Source organism: Asparagus officinalis, chromosome 3, assembly GCF_001876935.1.
Source record: "Asparagus officinalis chromosome 3, Aspof.V1, whole genome shotgun sequence".
Taxonomy (NCBI): Eukaryota; Viridiplantae; Streptophyta; class Magnoliopsida; order Asparagales; family Asparagaceae; genus Asparagus; species Asparagus officinalis.
In genome coordinates this window covers 112514702-112527414 of record NC_033796.1, presented here as the reverse complement: position 1 = coordinate 112527414, position 12713 = coordinate 112514702, and the positions used below count along the sequence as shown (strand labels likewise).

At 40.7% G+C, this 12713-nt stretch overlaps 1 protein-coding gene across 1 annotated transcript in view; it reads right to left on the bottom strand.

Annotated features, from left to right (window-relative positions):
- Positions 1578-12713, bottom strand: part of LOC109835620 (subtilisin-like protease SBT3.18) — an 18361-nt gene continuing 7225 nt past the window's right edge. The window contains exons 4-8 of the mRNA XM_020403590.1: positions 10532-10535; positions 10313-10412; positions 9952-10194; positions 8884-8998; positions 1578-2717 (exon numbers count right to left, since the gene is read on the bottom strand). Coding sequence (XP_020259179.1) covers positions 1872-2717; positions 8884-8998; positions 9952-10194; positions 10313-10412; positions 10532-10535 — 1308 coding nt within the window. The 3' untranslated portion in view covers positions 1578-1871. The remainder of the gene's footprint in view (positions 2718-8883; positions 8999-9951; positions 10195-10312; positions 10413-10531; positions 10536-12713) is intronic.

Genomic DNA, 12713 nt, shown 5'->3' with positions numbered 1-12713 from the left:
TTTGAAATGCGGGGGTTACCCTCGTGTTGTAGCTTCAATACACAAAGGTGAGCCTCCTATTTAGCTTTTGAAACGTTGGGGTGAGCCTCGCGTTTAGAGTTGGAATGCATGGGTGAGCCCCACGTTTAGAGTTGGACCGCAGGGGTGGACCCTCGTGTTTTGTTTTGAAGAGATCATTAATTGTAATCTCTTTTTCAAGTTCTGCAAAGATTACCATTTGTAATCTTTGCATTTGGCTTTTTGAAGTATGAGAGTCATCAACTTATAACTCACATTACTAAGAAACACAGGGGTGATTAAAATCATGATGATCATGTTGTAGTAATTTTTTTGACAACCTACAATCCCCAAAGGCCACGACTGTGAAGTATAACTCGTAGAGAGTAGGACCAGAGGCAGTAGTTGTCACCATCGAGTTTAACATCAATGGATTGTTAGTGGAAGTGAATTTCCTATGTGGTCATGTTTGTGATATAAAGTTGGATTGGCTGAAGGAATCAAGTATGCATAACTTGAGTTGTTGATTGATGGGGATGTGCACGGGGCATCAGAATTTGTGGGATCGGCGACAGTGGGCAACCCTTGAGGCATAGGAGTTCACTGACCAATGATGTTGGTGCTGAGTCGACAGTGCTAAGTCGACCGATGATTGTGTGAGTTGCAATGCCGAGTTGGCTCGAGTGGTCAAGCGGTAGTGGTGATGCGATGCGGATTTCGCTCGTGTGGTCGAGCGATGCAGTGCGTTGGCGTAGATCTGGCTTGGATGTGCGAGCGACAGTGCGGAGTGTTCAAGTGGTTCTGGCAGTTGTGGCACGTGGTGCGGATCTAGTTGAGTGGTGTAGTGTTGGATCGAGCGGTCGAGAGATGGTGCAGCATCTGGTTGAGCAGTGCGGCGCTATAGTGCAGACGGGATGGGCGATGTGGTGTTGTAGTGCCACTTGCTCGAGCAGAGTGTGAACGGTGCGGAGGACCATCGACCGGTGGCTGGCGGTGGACAAACTTCGAGCGGCGGTGGGCTAGGGTTGGCGACTAGGGTTAGCGGCTACGGTTAGGGCTTGTTGGGATAGTGGTCAAAGATTTGTTATGTGATGCACGTGAGGAAATTGTATGGCTGAGATTTGAGGAGGTGGTTGATTGGGTGGCTCTGATACCATGATAAATGTAAAGCGATTGGAGAGAAAATGATTCCCTTCTTCATTGATATGATAATCTATATATACAATGTAAATAGAATTGATGTGCAACTCTACCCGATGTGGGACCAAACAAGTATTCGTATATACAATATTTAATAATTCGAGAGGAATATACGCAAAAACACCTAAATTTTAAATTCAATTTTGACTGAGAACTCTAATCTTGATATTGAGGTGTATATTTCTCATCCACATACTTAAAGTCTCAACTTGAAAATAGTCTTCACTTGATTACTCGCCTAATAGATGAATGGATTTACAGTTTAGTACCACAGAACACATTCAGATTTTGGTGCCAATGATACCCATATTTTTCCTATATTCGTGTGAGTTAAAATGTTAATTTGCGATTTATCAATTAATGTGTAAATTTAAAAGAAATAAAACATAAGAAGCGCATGTTACGTTGAAAAAATTCTTTATGAATGCAAAAACAAAAGAAAGTAAATTAAACAGGCGATACGAGACCAGTGGCTATATGAAGCATACGGAGCTAGATGTAGAGTGTAGGACTGCGATGAAACGTTCTGACGGCTTATAGCTCGTTCATTTATCAGTACTCCAAGATTAAGCACATAGCAAAAACTAGTTTAACAACTTGACAATTAATATTGCTATATATAGCTGTGACTCCCACAGCAAGTAAAAGATATATACTTGAGGTAGACAGTACTACTACTGGAGCTGGATGTAGTTAGTTATGCCGGCTTCATCTGATTCTGATCCACCACCGATAGCGAAATGAGTACTCACCCTCACTACAAGTGGAATCCGAACTCGATGGTAGCCGTCGGACCACGCTATCTCCCCAAAATCATACCTCCCCCCTGACCTTTTCAACGGGATGACCGTAACTTCATATGAAATCTTCTCTCCTTCACCGAAAAATACCAAACAGTGGGGCGATATCGACACATGCACTCCCTGAGGACTCACCACTCTCGCGAAATAAATTGCTGCGCCTGACCCGACATTTGTTACAGTCCTTTGGACGGTAAGAGCTGTGTGAAGATCTGATATGACGATTGCTGGGTAGTTGAGGTCCGGATCTGAATAGACTTCGCTGCAGCTTGTATTGATGTTAATGGGAGAAATATTAGGGAGAACAATCTTGCGTATCTGGGCCTCCGTGTAGCCGATGCTACAGAGGAAGAGTATGTAGTCTTGAGTATCCATGTCATAGATGAGTCCAGGATCCATTGCCTTCAACGGATCCATGTGTCCCGCCCCGATGTCAAAGGGATCCGCCGCTTTTAAGGTTCCTCCGGCTAAGATTGTGTCTGAGCTCGTGTCAGCCATGACTGCTGTAGTCATGAGAGCTGATCTGATAGCAGCAGGAGACCAATGAGGGTGAGCTGACTTGAGGAGTGCTACGACGCCCGCTACGTGAGGACACGACATGGAAGTTCCAGACTGAAAATTCCAGGCCACGGAGCGATTGTCGAGCCGCGGGATCAATGTAGGCGGAGCTTTGGGGGACCATGCTGCTAAGATATTGACTCCAGGTGCAGCAATGTCGGGCTGCAATAAACGGTTTGTTATTGTCAACATCGCTCATGAGTACATAATCATACAAGCAACTAGTAAAGCACTACTCAAATCTGCAGTTAGACCCCAAACAGTATCCCTCCTGCTAAGGTATGCTATGTTGGGAGACTCAGCCCCTAATGGCAGCAAGGAAAGAGAAAACAAGAAAAATAGAGAAAGAACACCAAGTCTAACGAGGTTTGGTAAACTTGCCTACGTCCTCGGGAGCCACACAATTTTCTTTATTACTCAAAAAAATTACAAAGATTGCAAAGAGCAGATCTCAAACTCCTTGAGATCTCTCAATCAATAAACTCGTTGCTGTAGAATAGCTATAGGAACGCATGAGATTTTTCTTCTGAAAAATCTCTGTTCAAGCTCTCTCTCTTGTCTGCTACAGCAGCTTCTCAAAGCCACTGCCAGGCTTCTGCAAATCGCTGAGAAAAAGACTTAGCTTTTCCTATGAACAGGGTTCCCTTTTATAGGGAAACCCTAGGTCAAATAACATGTTGTCATTTGTCCTCTTCTGCGAGTTCGCCTGCATGACTGCAAGGGTGGCGTGACTGCGAAGCTCGCCTACATGACTCATGTTCGCCTGAACATAGTCAAGCTCGCCTGGATATCTTCGTCTACACTTGAGCTTGCTTGCACCTGCACCTTGAACTCGCCTGCATTGCAGCTTGATCTCGCCTGTACTGCTGTTTGAGCATGACTGCACTACTTTGCATGCATGTTAAGTTCATCTGACATGCCAGAGCTCGCCTAAAACTTGAGTTCGCCTGATCTCATCACTTAGTGAATTTTCGCTTTGTGTGCTTGTTCCAAGGTTTAGGTCTACACCCCAAAACCAACAATCTCCCACTTGGAGATCAAACCGTCATCAACAAGCTATATTAACAAGCATCTTCTCCTATCTGGAAAATCACTTTCTCATAGTGTGGCTCCGCCCTCATCTTCTACGTATGAAGGTCAACTGAAGTTATGCACAACTCCAGTTTCTGAATAGTCACTGCTTTTGTTAACATATCCGCTGGATTCTTACTTTCTTGGATATTCTCCAGTGTTAACACATCATCTTCCAATATGGATATGATGAAATGGTAATGAAGCCCAATATGCTTTGTTCTGGAATGAAATTCTGAATTATTTGCCAAGTGTATCGCATTTTGACTATCACTATGCAAGACATTCCTCTCCTGTTTGAATCCAAACTCAGTTAACAAACATTAAAGTCATATTATCTCTTTACTGGCTTCATTGATTGCTACATACTCAACCTCTGTAGTGGATAGAATGACAATCTTCTATACCTATGACATCTAACTAACTGTTGTAGTTCCGATAGTGAATATATAGCCGGTAGTGCTTCTTCGGTGATCAACTTCAACTCCAAAGTCTGCGCCTACGTAGCCTTGTACTTTTAATTCTCCCTTACCAAAGTACAAACACTTTTCTGTGGTGCCTCGTAGATATCTCAAAATCCACTTGACTGCTTCCCAATGAGCTTTCCTTGAATTTGACATAAACTGGCTGACAACTCCCTCTATATGGCTAATGTCTGGTCTCATACAGACCATAGTGTACATCAAACTCCCGATGGCTGTGGCGTAAGGAACCTTAGCCATGAAATATTTCTCTTCCTCCGTCTGAGAAGACTGATCTTTTAATAGGCAAAAATGACTGGTCAATGGTGTGCTGACGACATTGGCATCGTCCATGTTGAATCTGCAAAACACGGTTGATGTACTCTATCTAAGATAATTACAAGAACCCTTTCTTCTTATCTCTCGTGATTTGCATTCTAAGGATCTTCTTAGCTAGACCCAAGTACTTCATGTCAAACTCCTTTGACAACTGCTACTTCAACCTTCTGATATCATCCATACCTACATCTGCAACTAACATATTATCAATATACAGTAGTAAGATGATATAACTAAATTTATATCTCTTGAAGTAACAACAGTGGTCGGCATTACACTTCTAGAAACCTTCCTTATGCATAAAACCATCGAACTTTCTGTACCACTGTCTTGTGGCTTGTTTTAAGCCATACAAATTCTTCTTGAGTCTGCACACTAGGTTCTTCTTCTTTTCTTCTAGAAAAATCTTTTGGTTGGTGCATGTATATCTCTTCATCTAAATCTTCATGAAGAAACACGGTCTTCACGTCCAATTACTCAAGATGAAGATCTTCAATAGCTACAATGCTCAACATTATTCTGATAGTATTGAGCTTCATAACAGGAGCAAAAATGTCAGTATAGTCAACTCCTTCCGTCTGCTGGAATCCTTTGATAACTAGTCAGACTTTGTATCTCTTAGAACCATCCTGCTCCTCTTTCACCCAATACACCCATTTGTTGTGAAGTGTCTTCTTCCCTATGGGTAACTCAGCTAGTTTCCATATCTGGTTGGAGATCAGAGACTTCATATCTTCTTTCATAGCAAGATCCTACTTGCTTGCATTTTTAGTCTGACAAGCTTCATCATAGCATTCAGACTCCCCTCCATCTGTTAGCAATAGATAGTTCATGTATCTCCTATTAAGCACAGGAGGCCGAGAAGATCTTCTTAATATAGGAGCTAGGGTAGGAGACTATGGTGTGTCGGACTGCTGCGCACCACTTTGTTCAACGAGTTCTTCTTGCTCAGGACTTGTTGCATTTGGTTCCTGTGCGGGACTATTTAGGACATCATCCACATCTGCAAATATTGACTCATTCTGCTCTGAGTCACTGACATCTGCTTTATGCATGCCCTTATACATCACCTTTTCGTTGAAAATCACATATCTGCTACGGATCACTTTTTTATTTTTATTGTCCCAAATACGGTAGTCAAACCCATCTTCACCATAGTCGATGATGGTGCATTTCTTGGATTTGTGATCAAGCTTATTCTTGTCTTGATCATTGATATGCATATAAGCTACACAACCGAAAACTTTCAGATGTGATAGTCTTACCTTTTTCCCACTCTATACCTTATCTGGTATTCTGTGATCCAATGGAACTGATGGTCCTCGGTTGATCAAGTAAGATGCTTTGTTGACTGCTTCTGCCTAAAACTTCTTCGGTAGACCTGACTGTATACGCATGCTTTTGGCTCTTTCTGTTAACATTTGGTTCGTACACTCAGTTACACCATTGTGCTAAGGTGTGTCAGGCATGGTTCTCTCCATTCTGATCCTATGCTCATAGCAAAACTTCTTAAATCCGGTATCTTCATATTCACCATCGTTATCAGTCCTGAGCCTTTTTATCCTCAGACCTGTCTCATTCTCAACCATAGCTTTCCATCTCCTAAATGCCTCAAATATTTCAGACTTCTGCTTCAGAAAGTAAATTCATACCTTCTGAGAGTGATCATCGATGAAAGTTACGAAGTAGTGTTTCCCACTAATATATGAGGTGGTTGTTGGTCCCCAAACGTCTGAGTGAATGAGCTCTAGCATTTCCTTCTTTAGGGTTCTGCCACTTGTCTGAAAGCTAACCCTCTTCTTCTTTCCAAGTATGCAATCTTAGCACATGTCTATCTCCATTGACTGTAAACCTGATAGTTTTCCTTTTGTGTGAATAATCTTCATCTCCTTCTCACTCACGTGACTAAGTCCCTGGTGCCACAAATTTAAAGTCTCATTGCCTACTACAACTGGGGTCAAACAATATGCATCTGCTGTCATGTAAAGAGTACCACTTTTTTGCCTCGAGCAATCATCATTGTGCCTTTTAAGATTCTCCAATTATCACTATGGAAGGTCATAGTGTAGCATTCGCTAGCCAGCTGGCCTACTGAGATTAAGTACTTTCTCAAATCGAGAATATATCTGACATCCTTCAGCTCCCATACTGACTGGTTCAACTTAATTTTCACTACACCTTTACCTACAATAGCACATGATTGATCATCACCGAGATATACATATCTAAGATTTTTGGAGACATACTTCTCGAAGAATTCTTTCTACGAAGTAGCATGAAATGATGCTCCCGAATCTGACACCCAAGATTGCTCCTTGCTCTCTAAAGAGCATATCAATGCATCATCTTCCCCTAAGGTAGAAGTAACATTCACCTCTGCCTTTGCCTCCTTATCCTCTGTGCACTCTTGCACTAATTTTTGTAATGACCCGGTTTTCCCACAATTCCAACACTTAATGGTCTTTGAGCAATTAGGATTCCTGGATTTGGATCTTCTATCCTTTGATCTACCTCGATAGTTTATTCTGCCTCGTTCGTTCCCTCTGATTGAATTTCTTCCTCTTGACTCTGTATGCAATACCGAAGAGGTTGATGATTCATCTGACTCTCTCCGTCGGATCTCTTCACTGAGAACCAGATTACGAACATCATCAAACTTTAACTTATTATTGCTTCCTGACAAGCTACTAACCGTTATGACTGTAGCAATCTAGTTTTCTGATAGGGAAGACAAAAGTATCAATGCTCGTACTTCTTCATCAAACTCAATTTTAACTGAACTCAGTTGGGTTGTGACTGTATTGAGTTCAATGAGATGTTGTGCTACTGATGCGTGTTCCATCATTCATAGATTGAACAAACACGTCATCAAGTGAACTTTGTTTGAGGCTAATGGCTTCTCATAAATATTAGAAATTGCTACCATAAGACCCATCGTTGTCTTTTTCTTTGCAATGTTAAAAGAAACATTGTGAGTTAGCGTCAATCGAATAACTTCAAGAGCTTGTCTATCTAGAAGATTTCACTCTTCTTCCTTTATAGACTTCAGCTTCTTCCTCGAGAGAGGTTGATATAGATTCTTTTAGTACAGATCATCCTGTATCTGCATTTTCTAAAACTCAAAATCTGTATCATTAAACTTCTCTAGTTTCACCTTTCCTTCATCTGCGGTCATCGCTCCTACTTGAACCTGACTTCCTTAGAATTATTTCTGTGCTCTGATACCAGTTTTTGGGAGACTCGACCCCTAATGGCAGCAAGGAAAGAGAAAACAAGAACAATAGAGAAAGAACATCAAGTTAAATGAGGTTCGGCAAACTTGCCTACGTTCTCGGGAGCCACACAATATATTTCTTTATTACTCAAAAAAATTACAAAGCTTGCAAAGAGCATATCTCAAACTCCTTGAAATCTCCCAATCAATAAACTCGTTGTTGTAGAATAGCTACAGGAACTCATGAGATTTTTCTTCTAAAAAATCTCTGCTCAAGCTCTCTCTCTTCTCCACTATAGGAGCTTCTCAAAGCCACCGCTAGGCTTCTGCAAATCGTTGAGCAAAAGACTCAGCTTTTTTCGTGAACGGGGTTCCCTTTTATAAGGAAACCCTAGGTCAAATGGACAACTTTCATTTGTCCTCTTTAGCGAGTTCGCCTGCATATCTGCGAGGCTCTCCTGACTGCGAAACTCGCCTACATGACCCATGTTTGCCTAAACATAGTCAAGCTCGCCTGGACATCTTCACCTACACTTGAGCTCGCCTGCACCTACAGCTTGAGCTCGCCTGCACTGCTGCTTGAGCTTTCCTGCATGTCAAGTTCGTCTGACATGCTAGAGCTCGCCTGAAGCTTGAGTTCGCCTGATCTCATCACTTAGCAAATTTTTGCTTTATGTGCTTGTTCTATGGTTTGGGTCTACACCCAAAAACCAGCATTGTAGATGAAGAAGTAGTTCGAAAATTAAGAGATGGAAGAGAAATTTTTATTTTAAAAAATATTTCTTAACATTAACATTAAAGGGTATAATTTGGGTGATCAAATCGCACCGGACAAGATAAATTTCCAAATATGAAAATAAAGAGGATAATTGTAATTTTTCTCAAAAAAGAAAAAGAGAGGATAAATTGAGATTACAGGTAATTGCTAGAGACACGTGTGCACGCGCACACACACTACACACGCACACACACACCACGACACACACAACACACCACACCACACACACAACACACACAACACACACACCACAGCAACAGCAGGATATATATATACTATATTATACTAGTAGATTAATCTATATCAATATATACCGAACATAGTACTATATTACTATATATATCTGAGAGTATATAGCTAGTAACTAGTACTATATATACATGCTAAAGACCCAATTTTTTTTTTATTTTTATTTTTATTTTTACTATATTTACAAAGATTATATAGTTTAATTATAAGTACTACCTTTAAGATGCTTGGAAATACAGAACTTGGCCCTCTCGAAGAGAAGTAAGCAACAGAAGGTGCAGGAGAGCGACCCAACCGCCATTTGCTTGGAAAGACATCTATTGTAGGATTGCTTCAAAAGACAAATTAGTAGCATGTAAGTAAGTATCAAATTTGTTTCTTCATAGAGTCTTTCTAACAGTTTCCATTGGCACTCATTAGAGAATAACACATAGTGAGAGATGAGGTAAAGATAGAAAATAGAAGAAATTATAGGGACCCACTTACTATTCATCCCCCCTCATCTTTCGGGTATCAAATGTGCATTCAAATAAAGTCAACCATTACATCATTAGATTTTCAGATTTGTGCCCAGATCTAACAATTCTTTGGATGTGCATTTAATGTCATGGGCTTGTCATCTCCACCATACACTATCTCAAATGTAAAAATACAGTTTTCATATTCAACATCTGTGGAGTCTATCAATGATGATGGATATGATTTTGCAAACTCTGCGCAACATGAAATTTTTTAACCTCCTTTATGCAGAATGATTTTTCCAACAAAGATTTTACTTTCACAAAAGTGAGAATATACCATGAATATTCTCACGTGACACTCACATATTTTAGAACTTCTAGTCTTTAATGCTTATTGAAACTACTACTTTAAAATAATATATTGTAGAAGATTTAAAATAGAATTTGGATAGATATATAATAATAAATTAACTTGACAAAATGTTACAAAGTTTTAAAATTAGCATATGTCAGGTCACACAGGAATATATCAAAGAATATTCTCATGTTGCATACACAACAAAAGATTGCACTGAAGTGCCCATTTAAAAAATATAGGGGTATATAATAGGGAGGAGGGCAAAGGAGGATCACGGAGGAGGAGCGTGGAGCAGGAGCCCTCCTGTTAACCCAAACTCCATTGAACGTGCATGGTTATGGTCGTTTATAGGGGTTAATGCTTAAGTTTAGTGGAGAGCTGAGCTAGAAATTTAAAGCATGAGTACGTGTTAGCAGCCGTATACTATGTACATATGCAGAGACATTATATATATAGTATATATACTTGGAAGATTTGATGTAGTTGAGGATTTGAGTGGCTTGAATGAGATCCACATGGACAGTTGGGAGCAGATCATCTTGAGGCATCAGCCGAGTGGAGGGTTCCGCAAAAATGAGGGCAGAAGCATTGAGTCTCCACACGGAAATGGCTGCAACTGTGCTGGGAACCTGCAGTACGGTGGAGAAGCACAGTACCACCGCTGCCGGTGGCATCTTCCGGCCATTCCACTGCTCCAGTGAGCATGACCTTCATTCATTCAAAACAAATATTTATATATTAACCAAAAGATAAAACATCGATTAGTATATATGTAGATCATGAGATTTCAAAGAAACTTAAATTAATATTTCTTTAACTATTGTACCCAGAGCTGAAAAATCTACGACCATCCACCAGTCTCATCATCCTCATCCTCTTGCTGATAAAGCCTTCCCCCTGTATGTAATACGTACGTGCACAAGCAACTCAAATAAAGGGTATACTTTAGCTACGCATGGATTTAACTGATGCAAGGTCTTTTTAATTACCGAAAAATTTTTAGATGCTCCATAAGCAGTACAACATACCAATAAGAAAATGCTACCTATCTACTTATATTTGAGAAGATAATGAACTTAAATAGTTTTTTTCTTGGGCTACAACCTTCCTCTTATACATATGGGGGGTGTATGCCTAAGGAGCACTTAAGAATTTCTCCTTTTTACTAATTTATTATGGAAAATGATAGGGACACACCCCCAACCACACCTCCAACCACACCCCCTCTCTCATTTGCTACAGTGCACCGGGCCCCACATGAGATATATATATATATTTCTTTATACAAATAGGAGGATCAGAGATTTACTGTTCATGCTACAGTAAACGCTACAGTAGCATTTACTGTAGCATTATTACTGTAGCTAATAATTAAGTAATAATATTACTGTAGCGTACGGGTATACTGTAACATTTAGAAGGTACTGTAGCAGAGCAGGATACTGTAGCACTTCCAAAAATTTAAATCATGCCATATTAAAAAAGCGGGATTACTGTAGCAAAAAAAAAATACTGTGCTTTGCACGGACCGCAAACTAGTATATATATATATTGAAAAAATGTTTCTAAGGTGACGCCTTAGATAATCATCTAAGGACGCGGCCTAAAATTACAAGATTGAGCTATATTGTGGATGATCCGCTCCGTTAAACGTGATTTATATATTCTAAAGCCCCAACACACCAAGTTTGGGGTAAACCTATCGTCGTTTGACCCTCAGTCGAGTCATGTAAAAAGTTCTATTCATTCAAAATCGTTAAAATTGATACGAGTGGATGAAGGACCAAACGACGACGAGTTCATCCCAAACTTGGTGTGTTGGGGTTTTAGAATATGTAGATCAAGTTCAACGGAGCGGATCATCCACAATGTAGCTCAATCATTTGATTTTAGGCCGCGTCCTTAGATGATTATCTAAGGCGATATATATAATATAATAATATATATATATATATATATATATAGTATATATATATATTATTATATTGATATATATATATACATATATATATAAATAGTATATATATAAAATTAAGTTTTAATTGGGATGAGGCCGGTGAGAGATAGAAATCGCGCCAACAGTAACGGTGTGGGGTAGGTCGCAGTGCGATGGTCCCAGCAGCGGACACAATATGCTCACGGGTGACCTACGTTCTGCGTCACACATGGAGGAACTCCGGCGCTTGTTGGCCCGCAGAGAAAGTACCACGGTACGCCCAGCTGGCAATGGCGTGGAGGATGCGATGCTGGCGCTAGAGCGAAGCAACTGCCTGAGAGGCAGCTGTGACCGGCGTATGGAGCGCAGAGATGAACGTGGACCCCTCGCTGAAGTGCGGCTGCGTCCGTAAGCAGCCATAATGTCTTATGCCTCGTGCACAGCCTTGGAGTCGGGCCAGTGCCGAACTCTAGCAGCGTCTTTGTCACAACTGCCAGCCTAGCCGGCGAGGTGGCGGCCACGCGCGAGGCCGTGCCGCTCGAGGCCAGGCCAGCCCAAGGTAAGTAGCTGGGCAGCGGCACGCGGCCGGGGACCGCCCAGCTGCTATAGAGGCCGTGTGGAGCGGCCGTGACTCTAGTCGTCGGCCTTGGGAGCGGTACTCGCTCGGCGCTGGTGTTGAGGGGTCGCGAACTGGCCGTTCGTAGCCTTTGAGGTAGTATCTAGCGCCGATGAGGCGTTGCGGTTGAGAAGCACTCGCCCTACTAACGTCTTCGAAGCGCATGCACATGTGCGCGCTTTCCACTGCCACGGGGATTGGCCGCATGCCTCCATCATTGCTGAAGTCTCCGATTCTAGGCCAAACACGCTACGCATTAGGAGTGAGTAATTATATATTATATATATTATATATATATATAGTATAATATATATATATATAATATATATATTTATATATTTATAACGTATATATAAAAGAACCAAAACATAGAGTTAGTTACGTTTATAGAGAATTAGGGTCACCTTTGGTAATTGACTGTTTTTTTTAAGAGTGTTTGCTGTTTTTATTTTATTTTTTTCATGAAGCAACCAATAATTATGTTTGGTGAAACTTTTTTAGCGTACTCATTAAAACTGCTTCTGTTTTAAAGGGTGCTTTTAGAAGCAACCTAAAGATGTTTTTAAAACAACTCCTATTTTTTTAAGTTCATATGTCATATATGTTTTCTATCTTTAAACAATGATCATCAAGCATATATAGTTTTATCAAACACATAAACATTTTAAGTTTCTT